The sequence below is a fragment of the Oncorhynchus mykiss genome, chromosome 18 (genome assembly GCF_013265735.2).
Source record: "Oncorhynchus mykiss isolate Arlee chromosome 18, USDA_OmykA_1.1, whole genome shotgun sequence".
NCBI classification, from domain to species: Eukaryota; Metazoa; Chordata; class Actinopteri; order Salmoniformes; family Salmonidae; genus Oncorhynchus; species Oncorhynchus mykiss.
In genome coordinates, this window is record NC_048582.1 from 71,615,061 (window position 1) to 71,632,560 (window position 17,500).

Sequence of the window (17,500 nt, forward strand, 5' to 3'; positions counted from 1 at the left end):
AGGTTTCATGTTAGGTTGAAGTGGAAATGTATCATGTTAGGTTGAAGCAGAAAGGTAAGGCAGAACTACTGTATAGGGGACTCAGGAAACGAGAGATACAGGAAACGGATTCAACCCTTCAGCACCAACACACTCACCTAAACACTACCGGTCCAGGGTTTTTCTTTATTTGTTTGACTGTTTTCTACATTGTAGAGTAATGGTGAAGACATCAACACTAGGACATAACACATATGGATTCATGTTGTAACCAAAAAAGTGTCAAATAAATCCAAATACATTTTATATTTGAGATTCTTCAAAGTATCCACCCTTTTTGCCTTGATGACAGCGTTGGAGACTCTTGGCATTCTCTCAACCAGCTTCACGAGGTAGTCACCTGTAAATCATTGCAATTAACTGGTGTGCCTTCTTAATAAAAGTGAATTAGTGGAATGTCTTTCCTTCTTAATGCAGGGTACACAGAAAGTAGCCCTATTTGGTAAAATACCAAGTCCCTATTATGGCAAGAACAACTCAATTAGGCAAAGAGAAATGACAGTCCATCATTACTTTAAGACATGAAGGTCAGTCAATCTGGAAAATTTCAAGAACTTTACATGAAAGTTTCTTCAAGTGCAGTTGCAAAAACCATCAAGAGCTATGATGGAACTGGCTCTCATAAGGACCGTCACAGGAAAGGAAGACCCAGAGTTACCTGCTACAGAGGATACGTTCATTAGAGTTACCAGCCTCAGAAATTGCAAACCATATAAATTCTTCACAGAGTTCAACAGACACATCTCAGTATCTACTGGTCAGAGGAGCCTTCATGGTCAAATTGCTGCAAAGAAACCACTACTAAAGGACAGCAATAAGAAGATGAGACTTGCTTGGGCTAACAAACACAAGCAATGGACATTAGACCAGTGGACATTGGTCTGATGAGTCCAAAATTGAGATTTTTGGTTCCAACCGCCGTGTCATTGTGAGATGCGGTGTGGGTGAACGGATGATCCCTGCATGTGAAGTTCCCTCCGTGAAGCATGGAGGAGGGGGTGTTATGGTTGGGGGGAGCTTTGCTGGTGACACTGTCTGTGATTCCGAACAAGGAACTTTTTAAAGACAGTTGGAAAAGCATTCCAGGTGAAGCTGGTTGAGAGAATGCCAAGAGTGTGCAAAGCTGTCATCAAGTCAAAGGGAAGCTATTTGATGAATCTTAAAAATAAAATATATTTTGATTTGTTTAACACTTTTTTGGTTACTACATGATTCCATATGTGTTATTTCATAGTGTTGATGTCGTCACTGTTATTCTACAATGTAGAAAATAGTAAAAAATAAAGAAAACCCTTTGAATGTTCTTTATCGTTTGACCGTTACTGTACATACATCAACAACAGTCAGATCTATATCTGTATATCTATATATATCATTATTTAATCTATTATTCAATCTATTATTCATTTTGCTCGAGACGTATGTATTTTTAAAAAAAATATTGTACTTATAAAGTTACTCAATCAATACAATTGTTCACAAAAAAAGATGTTGTTAGGGTGACTTTGATATCAATATTTTATGTTTTCTAACACTAATTTATATTTAAACAATTTTGGTATGTTACCTATAGAGATGTTCTTGTTTTTTTTGGGGGGGGGTGGTGTTTGTGTCTGACCCCATGATGCAGGTGTTGGTACATTACCTATGCAGATGGGTTTTTGTTTGTTCCAGGAGGGCTTGCTGTCTGACCCCATGATGCAGGTCAAAGTGGGGTCTCCCTCCAGAGTATATCCACTATCACAGTAGTAGGTGGTGGTTGAACCCAGCTTCAAGTCAGCTCCAACCCTGGTACCGTTCCTCACCACCCCCGGCTCAAAGCATGACTCTCTAGGGTTCTCTGAGAGAGAGAGAGAGAGAGAGAGACAGAGAGAGAGAGAGAGAGAGAGAGAGAGAGAGAGAGAGAGAGAGGGAGACAGAGAGAGACAGAGAGAGAGAGAGAGAGAGACAGAGAGAGACAGAGAGAGAGAGAGACAGAGAGAGAGAGACAACAAGTGTGTGGTTAAAATTGGCAAAAAACACACACATTTCTTCACACAGGGTCGTGGTGTTAGACAGGGATGCAGCTTAAGCCCCACCCTCTTCAACATATATATCAACGAATTGGAGCGGGCACTAGAAAAGTCTGCAGCACCCGGCCTCCCCCTACTAGAATCCGAAGTCAAATGTCTGCTGTTTTCTGATGATCTGGTACTTCTGTCACCAACCAAGGAGGGCCTACAGCAGCACCTAGATATTCTGCACTGATTCTGTCAGACCTGGGCCCTGACAGTAAATCTCAGTAAGACCAAAATAATGATATTCCAAAAAAGGTCCAGTCACCAGGACCACAAATACAAATTCCATCTAGACACTGTTGCCCTAGAGCACACAAAAAACTATACATACCTTGGCCTAAACATCAGCGCCACAGGTAACTTCCACAAAGCTGTGAACGATCTGAGAGACAGGGCAAGAAGGGCATTCTATGCCATCAAAAGAAACATACATTTCAACATACCAATTAGGATTTGGCTAAAAATACTTGAATCAGTCATAGAGCCCATTGCCCTTTATGGTTGTGAGGTCTGGGGTCCGCTCACCAACCAAGACTTCACAAAATGGGACAAACACCAAATTGAGACTCTGCACGCAGAATTCTGCAAAAATATCCTCAGTGTACAACGTAGAAAACCAAATAATGCATGCAGAGCAGAATTAGGACAATACCCACTAATTATCAAAATCCAGAAAAGAGCCGTTAAATTCTATAACCACCTAAAAGGAAGCGATTCCCAAACCTTCCATAACAAAGCCATCACCTACAGAGAGATGGACCTGGAGAAGAGTCCCCTAAGCAAGCTGGTCCTGGGGCTCTGTTCACAAACACAAACACACCCTACAGAGCCCCAGGACAACAGCACAATTAGACCCAACCAAATCATGAGAAAACAAAAAGATAATTACTTGACACATTGGAAAGAATTAACAAAAAAACAGAGCAAACTAGAATGCTATTTAGCCCTAAACAGAGAGTACACAGTGGTAGAATACCTGTCCACTGTGACTGACCCAAACGTAAGGAAAGCTTTGACTATGTACAGACTCAGTGAGCATAGCCTTGCTATTGAGAAAGGCCACCGTAGGCAGACATGGCTCTCAAGAGAAGACAGGCTATGTGCTCACTGCCCACAAAATGAGGTGGAAACTGAGCTGCACTTCCTAACCTCCTGCCCAATGTATGACCATATTAGAGAGACATATTTCCCTCAGATTACACAGATCCAGAGAGACAGAGAGAGAGAGAGAGAGAGAGAGAGAGAGAGAGAGAGAGAGAGAGAGAGAGAGAGAGAGACCCTCAGATTACACAGATCCAGAGAGACAGAGAGAGAGAGAGAGAGAGAGAGAGAGAGAGAGAGAGAGAGAGAGAGAGAGAGAGAGACAGAGACAGAGACAGAGAGAGAGAGAGAGAGAGAGAGAGAGAGAGAGAGAGGAAACAGTGGAAGATGTGTTAATGAGACTAGATAATAATATGAAAATAATATTTGATTTCAAAGGATATCTGTGGAAAGGGACAGAGATTTAGTTTGTCAAAACTAGACAGAATGAGACAAGAAACCCCGGCTCAAAGTATGACTCTGGTTCTCTGTGGATGTGGAGAGAGACAGGGTGGTAGATGTCTAGCTATATGGTTGGTTCTCAGTGGATGTGGAGAGAGAGACAAGGTGGTAGATGTCTAACTATATGGTTGGTTCTCAGTGAATGGAGAGAGAGACAGGATGGCAATGTCTATGGTTCTCAGTGAATGGAGAGAGAGACAGGGTGGTAATGTCTAACTATATGGTTCTCAGTGAATGGAGAGAGAGACAGGGTGGTAATGTCTATGGTTCTCAGTGAATGGAGAGAGAGACAGGGTGGTAATGTCTATGGTTCTCAGTGAATGGAGAGAGAGACAGGGTGGTAATGTCTATGGTTCTCAGTGAATGGAGAGAGAGAGACAGGGTGGTAATGTCTATGGTTCTCAGTGAATGGAGAGAGAGACAGGGTTGTAATGTCTATGGTTCTCAGTGAATGGAGAGAGAGACAGGGTGGTAATGTCTATGGTTCTCAGTGAATGGAGAGAGAGACAGGGTGGTAATGTCTATGGTTCTCAGTGAATGGAGAGAGAGAGACAATGGTCGAGTACATTTGTTAATCAGACTTCAGTATCAGGCTGAAGACCCCAATATAATACTAACAAAAAAGACAGAAAAAAATACAATCCCGCAAGAAACTAGAGAAGAAATGAAACAGGAAATATGAAGGATTATCTAGCCTCAGAAACTAACGTTGGCTGGTGTGGGAACTGAAGACAGATTGTGTGATTTGATTCCTTCAATTTGTTTTTGGTTAATTTATTTTCTGTATGTGTCTCCATTCCTTCCATCTCTCATCCCACCCTCCTCCTCTCCCTCCTCTCCCTCCTCTCCCTCATCTCCCTCATCTCCCTCCTCTTCCTCCTCCTCTCCCTCATCTCCCTCCTCTCCCTCCTCTCCCTCATATCCCTCCTCTCCCTCCTCCTCTCCCTCCTCTCCCTCATCTCCCTCCTCTCCCTCCTCCTCTCCCTCCTCTCCCTCATCTCCCTCCTCTCCCTCATCTCCCTCCTCTCCCTCCTCCTCTCCCTCCTCTCCCTCATCTCCCTCCTCTCCCTCCTCCTCTCCCTCCTCTCCCTCCTTTCCCTCATCTCCCTCCTCTCCCTCATCTCCCTCCTCTCCCTCCTCCTCTCCCTCCTCTCCCTCCTCCTCTCCCTCATCTCCCTCCTCTCCCTCATATCCCTCCTCTCCCTCCTCTCCCTCATCTCCCTCCTCTCCCTCCTCTCCCTCATCTCCCTCCTCTCCCTCCTCCTCTCCCTCCTCTCCCTCCTTTCCCTCATCTCCCTCCTCTCCCTCCCCTCATCTCCCTCCTCTCCCTCCTCCTCTCCCTCCTCATCTCCCTCCTCTCCCTCATATCCCTCCTCTCCCTCCTCTCCCTCATCTCCCTCATCTCCCTCCTCCTCTCCCTCCTCTCCCTCATCTCCCTCCTCTCCCTCCTCCTCTCCCTCCTCTCCCTCCTCTCCCTCATCTCCCTCCTCTCCCTCATCTCCCTCCTCTCCCTCCTCCTCTCCCTCCTCTCCCTCATCTCCTTCCTCTCCCTCCTCCTCTCCCTCATCTCCCTCCTCTCCCTCCTCTCCCTCTACCATTGACAGTACCCTCTCATCTTTGGCTGAAAGAGGTAGGGAGGCAAATGAACATGATCCCTCCACCTGTCCTTCCCTCTGTAACTGGTAAAGACAGACAGACAGACAGACAGACAGACAGACAGACAGACAGACAGACAGACAGACAGACAGACAGACAGGTAAAGGACGTAATTGAGGCATATGTCTAGCTCAAGGTCTGCTGACTACACACAACTGTCCTTCTCAGCACTCAGCCAGTACTTCTGTGTGTGTTTGAGCGTGTGCCTGCGTCTGTGTGTTTGTGTGTGTGTAGCAGACTGTACAATGCTCCTAGCTAGAGCCCTGAACCACAGATCAATCAACACAGAGAAACGCCCCGCTCCATTTAGCTCTAACATCACACATCAGACTTAATACTAACCTCCTAGTGGAATGTAGATCTAACGACCTCACCTCGAGAAAACACAAGACAAAATGCCGTGTTCGATTTGTACAAATAATGACCACAGACAGACTGGTCAGTGTTTACACGTGCACTCCTAAACATTGAACACACGTCAGGTCATTTCAAAGTTGTTGTGGTGTGTTGCAAATGGGCCGTCTTGTTACGGTTGTTAATGTTGTTGTTTGAGGTGTAAGATGAAGGGTTGCATATTCTACATGCAGATGGAGTTCTGTTAGTCAGGCGGCTTCCCTCTCCATGCAGATGGAGTTCTGTTAGTCAGGTGGCTTCCCTCTCCATGCAGATGGAGTTCTGTTAGTCAGGCGGCTTCCCTCTCCATGCAGATGGAGTTCTGTTAGTCAGGTGGCTTCCCTCTCCATGCAGATGGAGTTCTGTTAGTCAGGTGGCTTCCCTCTCCATGCAGATGGAGTTACAGTGCCTTGCGAAAGTATTCGGCCCCCTTTAACTTTGCGACCTTTTGCCACATTTCAGGCTTCAAACATAAAGATATAAAACTGTATTTTTTTGTGAAGAATCAACAACAAGTGGGACACAATCATGAAGTGGAACAACATTTATTGGATATTTCAAACTTTTTTAACAAATCAAAAACTGAAAAATTGGGCGTGCAAAATTATTCAGCCCCTTTACTTTCAGTGCAGCAAACTCTCTCCAGAAGTTCAGTGAGGATCTCTGAATGATCCAATGTTGACCTAAATGACTAATGATGATAAATACAATCCACCTGTGTGCAATCAAGTCACCTTATAAATGCACCTGCACTGTGATAGTCTCAGAGGTCCGTTAAAAGCGCAGAGAGCATCATGAAGAACAAGGAACACACCAGGCAGGTCCGAGATACTGTTGTGAAGAAGTTTAAAGCCGGATTTGGATACAAAAAGATTTCCCAAGCTTTAAACATCCCAAGGAGCACTGTGCAAGCGATAATATTGAAATGGAAGGAGTATCAGACCACTGCAAATCTACCAAGACCTGGCCGTCCCTCTAAACTTTCAGCTCATACAAGGAGAAGACTGATCAGAGATGCAGCCAAGAGGCCCATGATCACTCTGGATGAACTGCAGAGATCTACAGCTGAGGTGGGAGACTCTGTCCATAGGACAACAATCAGTCGTATATTGCACAAATCTGGCCTTTATGGAAGAGTGGCAAGAAGAAAGCCATTTCTTAAAGATATCCATAAAAAGTGTTATTTAAAGTTTGCCACAAGCCACCTGGGAGACACACCAAACATGTGGAAGAAGGTGCTCTGGTCAGATGAAACCAAAATTGAACTTTTTGGCAACAATGCAAAACGTTATGTTTGGCGTAAAAGCAACACAGCTGAACACACCATCCCCACTGTCAAACATGGTGGTGGCAGCATCATGGTTTGGGCCTGCTTTTCTTCAGCAGGGACAGGGAAGATGGTTAAAATTGATGGGAAGATGGATGGAGCCAAATACAGGACCATTCTGGAAGAAAACCTGATGGAGTCTGCAAAAGACCTGAGACTGGGACGGAGATTTGTCTTCCAACAAGACAATGATCCAAAACATAAAGCAACATCTACAATGGAATGGTTAAAAAATAAACATATCCAGGTGTTAGAATGGCCAAGTCAAAGTCCAGACCTGAATCCAGTCGAGAATCTGTGGAAAGAACTGAAAACTGCTGTTCACAAATGCTCTCCATCCAACCTCACTGAGCTCGAGCTGTTTTGCAAGGAGGAATGGGAAAAAATGTCAGTCTCTCGATGTGCAAAACTGATAGAGACATACCCCAAGCGACTTACAGCTGTAATCGCAGCAAAAGGTGGCGCTACAAAGTATTAACTTAAGGGGGCTGAATAATTTTGCACGCCCAATTTTTCAGTTTTTGATTTGTTAAAAAAGTTTGAAATACCCAATAAATGTCGTTCCACTTCATGATTGTGTCCCAGTTGTTGTTGATTCTTCACAAACAAATACAGTTATATATCTTTATGTTTGAAGCCTGAAATGTGGCAAAAGGTCGCAAAGTTCAAGGGGGCCGAATACTTTCGCAAGGCACTGTATGTTAGTCAGGTGGCTTCCCTGTCCATGCAGATGGAGTTCTGTTAGTCAGGCGGCTTCCCTCTCCATGCAGATGGAGTTCTGTTAGTCAGGCGGCTTCCCTCTCCATGCAGATGGAGTTCTGTTAGCCAGGTGGCTTCCCTCTCCATGCAGATGGAGTTCTGTTAGCCAGGTGGCTTCCCTCTCCATGCAGATGGAGTTCTGTTAGTCATGTGGCTTCCCTCTCCATGTAGATGGAGTTCTGTTAGTCATGTGACTTCCCTCTCCATGCAGATGGAGTTCTGTTAGTCATGTGGCTTCCCTCTCCATGTAGATGGAGTTCTGTTAGTCATGTGACTTCCCTCTTCATGCAGATGGAGTTCTGTTAGCCAGGTGGCTTCCCTCTCCATGCAGATGGAGTTCTGTTAGCCAGGTGGCTTCCCTCTTCATGCAGATGGAGTTATGTTAGCCAGGTGGCTTCCCTCTTCATGCAGATGGAGTTCTGTTAGTCAGGTGGCTTCCCTCTCCATGCAGATGGAGTTATGTTAGTCAGGTGGCTTCCCTCTTCATGCAGATGGAGTTCTGTTAGTCAGGTGGCTTCCCTCTTCATGCAGATGGAGTTCTGTTAGTCAGGTGGCTTCCCTCTCCATGCAGATGGAGTTCTGTTAGTCAGGTGGCTTCCCTCTTCATGCAGATATAGTTCTGTTAGTCAGGTGGCTTCCCTCTTCATGCAGATGGAGTTCTGTTAGCCAAGGCCTGAGCTGCCGAGGAGACAGCACAATGACCCTGAGCCGCCGAGTAGACAGCACAATGACCCTGAGCTGCCGAGGAGGCAGGACAATGACCCTGAGCCGCCGAGGAGACAGGACAATGACCCTGAGCTGCCGAGGAGACAGGACAATGACCCTGAGCTGCCGAGGAGACATCACAATGACCCTGAGCTGCCGAGGAGACAGCACAATGACCCTGAGCTGCCGAGGAGACAGGACAATGACCCTGAGCTGCCGAGGAGACAGGACAATGACCCTGAGCTGCCGAGGAGACAGGACAATGACCCTGAGCTGCCGAGGAGACATCACAATGACCCTGAGCTGCCGAGGAGACAGCACAATGACCCTGAGCTGCCGAGGAGACAGCACAATGACCCTGAGCTGCCGAGGAGACAGGACAATGACCCTGAGCTGCCGAGGAGACAGGACAATGACCCTGAGCTGCCGAGGAGACAGGACAATGACCCTGAGCTGCCGAGGAGACAGGACAATGACCCTGAGCTGCCGAGGAGACAGGAGAATGACCCTGAGCTGCCGAGGAGACAGCACAATGACCCTGAGCTGCCGAGGAGACAGCACAATGACCCTGAGCTGCCGAGGAAAGCCACCGATGACAACTTGGGGCTACACACTCACAGTCTCCTTTGAGGACGTACTCTTTAAGTCTATCAAGCGTGTTAACCCTCGCAAGGCTTCCGGCCCAGATGGCATCCATATCCGTGCCCTCAGAGCGTGGTCAGACCAGCTGGCTGTTTTGTTCTCTGACGTTTTCGATCTCTCCCTAGTTCAGGACACTGTACCCACCTGCTTCAAGATCACGTGGTTGTAACATGAATCATTTGGTTGTTATTCCATTGGTTACCTTCAAGGCAGATGACCCCAGGGGCACACTCATTGACTATGGCACTTTTAAATGTTAGAGCAATCACCAGTAAAAACCTTTCTTCTGAATGACCTCATTACTGAGCTCAACGTTGATTGCATGTTTCTCATTGAAACCTGGCTGTCATCAGACTGCAGTGCTCTTATTGAAGCCTCCCCCCACGGACTACAGCTTTTCATACTCTTATCAGAAAGGGGATAAAGGGTGGGGAACAGCCTCTATTTTAACTGATGCTCTCAGTTGTAAGGACATTCCATTTGTCAACTTGGGGTCTGCTGAGCATCATGCTATACTGTTTAAATGTTAGCCACCCAAAGCACTGCCCCACTTTCTTTACTGATTTCTCTGAACTATGATCTATTGTTCTTGAGAACTATGATCATTGTGTTGGGTGATGTTAAAATTCATGTTGAAATAGAGACTGACTCCAAGGGCATTGAATTTAGGAATCTTTTGAGCTCTATGGACATTATGCAACATGTTACTGGGCCCACCTATAACCACAGCCATACTCTGGACCTGGTTATTACCAAGGGGTTTTCTACCTGCCCCCCCCATAACCACAGTCATACTCTGGACCTGGTTATTACCAAGGGGCTTTCTACTGGGCCCACCCATAACCACAGCCATACTCTGGACCTGGTTATTACCAAGGGGCTTTCTACTGGGCCCAGCCATAACCACAGACATACACTGGACCTGGTTATTACCAAGGGGCTTTCTATTGGATCTGGTTATTACCAAGGGGCTTTCTACTGGACCTGGTTATTGCCAAGGGGCTTTCCATTGGACATGGTTATTACCAAGGGGCTTTCTATTGGACCTGGTTATTACCAAGGGGCTTTCCATTGGGCCTGGTTATTACCAAGGGGCTTTCAACTGGTACTGGTTATTACCAAGGGGCTTTCTCTGGACCTGGTTATTACCAAGGGGCTTTTTACTGAGCCCACCCATAACCACAGCCATACTCTGGACCTGGTTATTACCAAGGGGCTTTCTACTGGGCCCACCCATAACCACAGCCATGTTCTGGACCTGGTTATTACCAAGGGGCTTTCCACTGGGCCCACCCATAACCACAGCCATACTCTGGACATGGTTATTACCAAGGGGCTTTCTCTGGGCCTGGTTATTAACAAGGGGCTTTCTACTGGGCCCAGCTATAACCACAGCCATACACTGGACCTTGTTATTACCAAGGGGCTTTCTACTGGACCTGGTTATTACCAAGGGGCTTTCTACTGGACCTGGTTATTGCCAAGGGGCTTTCTATTGGACATGGTTATTACCAAGGGGTTTTCTACCTGGCCCCCCCATAACCACAGTCATACTCTGGACCTGGTTATTACCAAGGGGCTTTCTACTGGGCCCACCCATAACCACAGCCATACTCTGGACCTGGTTATTACCAAGGGGCTTTCTACTGGGCCCAGCCATAACCACAGACATACACTGGACCTGGTTATTACCAAGGGGCTTTCTATTGGACCTGGTTATTACCAAGGGGCTTTCTACTGGACCTGGTTATTGCCAAGGGGCTTTCCATTGGACATGGTTATTACCAAGGGGCTTTCTATTGGACCTGGTTATTACCAAGGGGCTTTCCATTGGGCCTGGTTATTACCAAGGGGCTTTCAACTGGTACTGGTTATTACCAAGGGGCTTTCTCTGGACCTGGTTATTACCAAGGGGCTTTTTACTGAGCCCACCCATAACCACAGCCATACTCTGGACCTGGTTATTACCAAGGGGCTTTCTACTGGGCCCACCCATAACCACAGCCATGTTCTGGACCTGGTTATTACCAAGGGGCTTTCCACTGGGCCCACCCATAACCACAGCCATACTCTGGACATGGTTATTACCAAGGGGCTTTCTCTGGGCCTGGTTATTAACAAGGGGCTTTCTACTGGGCCCAGCTATAACCACAGCCATACACTGGACCTTGTTATTACCAAGGGGCTTTCTACTGGACCTGGTTATTGCCAAGGGGCTTTCTATTGGACATGGTTATTACCAAGGGGCTTTGTATTTGACCTGGTTATTACCAAGGGACTTTCCATTGGGCCTGGTTATTACCAAGGGGCTTTCTATTGGACCTGGTTATTACCAAGGGGCTTTCAACTGGTCCTGGTTATTACCAAGGGGCTTTCTCTGGACCTGGTTATTACCAAGGGGCTTTCTACTGGTTCTGGTTATTACCAAGGGGCTTTCTATTGACAGATCATCTATAGTTGATGTTGCTTTATCTGATCACCACTGTGTATTTTAACTACCTTGTTGCCCTTAGCTCAGGGTAATCCTGAACACATTATTAAGAAACACTATCTGACCTCTGACGTTTCTACAGATTTTATTGAGTGTCTGACCAATACTCCACCACCTATTCTGCCTTCGTCTTGTGATGATTTAGTTGATAACTTTAACTATCCCAAAGCCTAGGACCAAGAGGCATGGAGAGACAGCCTTTTAAAACCTCTTAAGGTATAGGGGGCATCATTTTCACTTTTGGATAAATAGCGTAACTAATTTCTACTTCCTGCTACTCATGCCAGGAATAAATGATATGCATATCATTAGTAGATGTGGATAGAAAACACGCTGAAGTTTCTAAAACTTTTTCAATCATGTCTGTGACTATAACAGAACTTATGTAGCAGGCAAAACCCCGAGGACTAACTGTTCAGATTTTCTTTCTTTTTTGCCTCTGATCGTTCCCTCTGTTGTCTTTGCCAATGGATATTTGATAGGGACCATTTTACAGTTCCTACGACTTCCACTGGATGTCACCAGTCTTTGGAATTTGGTTGAGGTTAATAATTTGTGCAACGAAGAAGAAGCACATCCTGGAACAAGGTTACCCTATTGAGAGTTGCGCAAGACGTAAAAATGAGCATGGTTTGTTTTTACTTGCTGTATAGAATACAGATTTCCCAGTCTTCAATTTGATAGATTATTAACGTTTAAAAATACCTAAAGTTTTATTGCAAAAGTAGTTTGAAATATTTTGGCAAAGTTTATAGGCAACTTTTGAAATGTTTTGTAGTGACGTTGTGTTTTTGTAAGCTGTTTATGTCTGGATCAAACGCGCCAAATAAATGGACATTTTGGATATATATGGACGGAATTAATCGAACAAAAGGACCATTTGTGATGTTTATGGGACATATTGGAGTGTCAACAAAAGAAGCTCGTCAAAGGTAAGGCATGTTTTATATTTTATTTCTGCGTTTTCTGTAGCGCCTGCAGGTTTGAAATATGCTACCCTCTTTATTGACATAGTGCTATCATCAGATAATAGCTTCTTAATGCTTTCGCCGAAAAGCTTTTTAAAATCTGACATGTTCCTGTCAAGTTCCTTGGCGTCCACATCTCAGAGAAGCAGAAATGGTCTAACCACATGGACACCGTAGTGAAGAAGGCAAGACAGCAACGCTTCAAACTCTGCTGATGCTGAATAAATCTGGCCTGTCCCCGAGGGCCCTCACAGTGTCCTACAGGAGCCCCATCGAGAGCAAACTGTCGGGCTGCATCACTGCCTGGTTCACACTGCCTGGTCCACACTGCCTGGTGCATCACTGCCTGGTCCATACTGCCTGGTCCACACTGCCTGGTGCATCACTGCCTGGTCTACACTGCCTGGTGCATCACTGCCTGGTCCACACTGCCTGGTCCACACTGCCTGGTGCATCACTGTCTGGTGCATCACTGCCTGGTCCACACTGCCTGGTCCACACTGCCTGGTGCATCACTGCCTGGTGCATCACTGCCTGGTGCATCACTGCCTGGTGAATCACTGCCTGGTCCACATTGCCTGGTCCACACTGCCTGGTGCACACTGCCTGGTGCATCACTGCCTGGTCCACACTGCCTGGTGCATCATTGCCTGGTCCACACTGCCTGGTGCATCACTGCCTGGTCCACACTGCCTGGTGCATCACTGCCTGGTCCACACTGCCTGGTGCATCACTGCCTGGTCCACACTGCCTGGTCCACACTGCCTGGTGCATCACTGCCTGGTCCACACTGCCTGGTCCACACTGCCTGGCCCACACTGCCTGGTCCACACTACCTGGTCCACACTGCCTGGTGCATCACTGCCTGGTGCATCACTGCCTGGTGCATCACTGCCTGGTCCACACTGCCTGGTCCACACTGCCTGGTGCATCACTGCCTGGTGCATCACTGCCTGGTGCATCACTGCCTGGTGCATCATTGCCTGGTGCATCACTGCCTGGTGCATCACTGCCTGGTGCATCACTGCCTGGTCCACACTGCCTGGTGCACACTGCCTGGTGCATCACTGCCTGGTCCACACTGCCTGGTGCATCACTGCCTGGTGCATCACAGCCTGGTCCACACTGCCTGGTGCATCAATGCCTGGTCCACACTGCCTGGTCCACACTGCCTGGTGCATCACTGCCTGGTCCACACTGCCTGGTCCACACTGCCTGGTGCATCACTGCCTGGTCCACACTGCCTGGTGCATCACTGCCTGGTGCATCACTGCCTGGTCCACAATGCCTGGTCCACACTGCCTGGTGCATCACTGCCTGGTCCACACTGCCTGGTGCATCACTGCCTGGTCCACACTGCCTGGTCCACACTGCCTGGTGCATCACTGCCTGGTGCATCACTGCCTGGTCCACAATGCCTGGTCCACACTGCCTGGTGCATCACAGCCTGGTGCATCACTGCCTGGTCCACAATGCCTGGTCCACAATGCCTGGTCCACACTGCCTGGTGCATCACTGCCTGGTGCATCACTGCCTGGTCCACAATGCCTGGTCCACACTGCCTGGTGCATCACAGCCTGGTGCACACTGCCTGCCCTACAGGACACTTACAAAACCAGGAAGATCACCAGGGAACCCAGCCACCCGAGCCACGCCCTCTTCACCCCGCATCGATCACTCAGATCTGGACAATACAAGAGCATCATGGCAAAAAACTGGACGACAGTTTATATCCTCAGACCATCAGGCTGCTGAATAGCCACCACTAGTCAGCTACCAAGCGCAACTGCTCCTATGGACCCCCCCAACTGACTTTTACTTTTCCCCCACCCCAACGACATTCACCATTGTTGATCATGAACAAAACATGTAAAGTGTTGGTCCAATTTTTCATGAGCTGAAATAAAATATCCCAGAAATGTTTTACACACACAAAGAGCTTATTTCGGTAAAATGTTGTGCAAAAAATGTGTTTCCATCCCTGCTAGTGAGCATTTCTCATTGGCCAAGACAATCCATCCACCTGACAGGTGTGGCATATCAAGAAGCTGATTAAACAGCGTGATCATTACACAGGTGCACCTTGTGCTGGGGACAATAAAAGGTCATTCTAAAATGTGTAGTTTTGTCACACAACATGATGCTACAGACACTGAGGGGGCGTTCAACTGTCTGACTGCAGGAGTCCCAGAGAACGTAACATTCATTTCCTCCAACATTATCTTAGAGAATTTGGCAGTACGTCCAACCGGCCTCACAACCAAACAGGCCCAGGACCTCCAAATCCGACTTCTTCACCGGCGGGATCGTCTGAGACCAGTCACCCGACAGCTGATGAAACTGTAGGTTTACACAAATGAAGAATTTCTGCACAAACTGTCAGAAACCGTGTCAGGGAAGCTGACACGTGCTCGTCTTCCTCACCAGGGAAGCTCGTCCGCGTGCTCGTCTTCCTCACCAGGGAAGCTCATCCGCGTGCTCGTCTTCCTCACCAGGGAAGCTCGTCCGCGTGCTCGTCTTCCTCACCAGGGAAGCTCATCCGCGTGCTCGTCGTCCTCACCAGGGAAGCTCATCCGCGTGCTCGTCTTCCTCACCAGGGAAGCTCATCCGCGTGCTCGTCTTCCTCACCAGGGAAGCTCATCCGCGTGCTCGTCGTCTTCACCAGGGAAGCTCATCCGCGTGCTCGTCGTCCTCACCAGGGAAGCTCATCCGCGTGCTCGTCTTCCTCACCAGGGAAGCTCATCCGCGTGCTCGTCTTCCTCACCAGGGAAGCTCATCCGCGTGCTCGTCGTCCTCACCAGGGAAGCTCATCCGCGTGCTCGTCTTCCTCACCAGGGAAGCTCATCCGCGTGCTCGTCGTCCTCACCAGGGAAGCTCATCCGCGTGCTCTTCGTCCTCACCAGGGAAGCTCATCCGCGTGCTCGTCTTCCTCACCAGGGAAGCTCATCCGCGTGCTCGTCGTCCTCACCAGGGAAGCTCATCCGCATGCTCGTCGTCCTCACCAGGGAAGCTCATCCGCGTGCTCGTCTTCCTCACCAGGGAAGCTCATCCGCGTGCTCGTCTTCCTCACCAGGGAAGCTCATCCGCGTGCTCGTCGTCCTCACCAGGGTTTTGACCTGACTGCAGTGCGGCGTCATAACCCACTTCGGCGGCCATGCTGAAAGCGTGTTCTTCACGGATTAATACTGGTTTCAACTGTACCGGGCAGATGGCAGACAGCGTGTATGGAGTCATGTGGGTGAGTGGTTTGCTGATGTTAACGTTGTGAACAGAGTGCCCCATAGTGGCAGTGAGATTATGTTACGGGCAGGCATAAGCTACGGACAATGAACATAACTACATTTTATCTACGACAATTTCCTACCCTCTCCTCTCATTTCCTCTCCTCCCCTCTCCTCTCATTTCCTACCCTTTCCAATCATTTCCTCTCCTTTCCTCTCCTCTCATTTCCTACCCTCTCCTCTCATTTCCTACCCTCTCATTTCCTACCCTCTCATTTCCTACCCTCTCCTCTCATTTCCTACCCTCTCCTCTCGTTTCCTCTTTTCCTTTCCTCTACTCTCATCCTCCATTACACAAACTCTGTTTATAATATACTACAGCGAAACATACTGTACTACCCCAAACTTGTGTTTGCCATTACCCAAAACTGAATGTTGACTTATAGTATAGGCTAATATTGTCCTTTCATCTCTCCTTTCCTTTCATCTCTCCTTTCCTTTCATCTCTCCTTTCCTTTCATCTCTCCTTTCCTTTCATCTCTCCTTTCCTCTCATCTCTCCTTTCCTCTCATCTCTCCTTTCATCTCACCTTTCCTTTCATCTCTCCTTTCATCTCTCCTTTCCTTTCATCTCTCCTTTCCTTTCATCTCTCCTTTCCTCTCAGCTCTCCTTTCCTTTCATCTCTCCTTTCATCTCTCCTTTCTTTCATCTCTCCTTTCCTTTCATCTCTCATTTCCTTTCATCTCTCCTTTCTTTCATCTCTCCTTTCCTTTCATCTCTCCTTTCATCTCTCCTTTCCTCTCATCTCGCCTTTCCTTTCATCTCTCCTTTCATCTCTCCTTTCCTTCCATCTCTCCTTTCCTTTCATCTCTCCTTTCCTTTCATCTCTCCTTTCCTTTCATCTCTCCGTTCCTTTCATCTCTCCTTCCTTTCATCTCTCCTTCCTTTCATCTCTCCTTTCCTTTCATCTCTCCTTTCCTTTCATCTCTCCTTTCCTTTCATCTCTCCTTTCCTCTCATCTCTCCATTCCTCTCATCTCTCCTTTCCTTTCATCTCTCCTTTCCTTTCATCTCTCCTTTCCTTTAATCTCTACTTTCCTTTCATCTCTCCCTTCCTTTCATCTCTCGTTTCCTTTCATCTCTCCTTTCATCTCTCCTTCCTTTCATCTCTCCTTTCCTCTCATCTCTCCTTTCCTCTCATCTCTCCTTTCCTTTCATCTCTCCTTTCCTCTCATCTCTCCTTTCATCTCTCCTTTCACCTCTCCTTCCTTTCATCTCTCCTTTCATCTCTCCTTTCCTTTCATCTCTCCTTTCATCTCTCCTTTCCTTTCATCTCTCCTTTCATCTCTCCTTTCCTTTCATCTCTCCTTTCCTTTCATCTCTCCTTTCCTTTCATCTCTCCTTTCATCTCTCCTTTCATCTCTCCTTTCATCTATCCTTTCCTTTCATCTCTCCTTTCCTTTCATCTCTCCTTTCATCTCTCCTTTCCTTTCATCTCTCCTTTCCTTTCATCTCTCCTTTCCTTTCATCTCTCCTTTCCTTTCATCTCTCCTTTCATCTCTCCTTTCCTTTAATCTCTCCTTCCCTCTCATCTCTCCTTTCCTCTCATCTCTCATTTCCTCTCATCTCTCCTTTCCTTTCATCTCTCCTTTCCTTTCATCTCTCATTTCCTTTCATCTCTCCTTTCCTTTCATCTCTCCT

General features: G+C 47.3%; 1 protein-coding gene across 1 annotated transcript in view; it reads right to left on the minus strand.

Annotated features, from left to right (window-relative positions):
• LOC110518582 (CUB and sushi domain-containing protein 2-like) overlaps nucleotides 1–17,500 on the minus strand; it is a 458,013-nt gene that overhangs the window by 293,532 nt on the left and 146,981 nt on the right. The window contains exon 19 of the mRNA XM_036953653.1: nucleotides 1,685–1,879. Coding sequence (XP_036809548.1) covers nucleotides 1,685–1,879 — 195 coding nt within the window. The remainder of the gene's footprint in view (nucleotides 1–1,684; nucleotides 1,880–17,500) is intronic.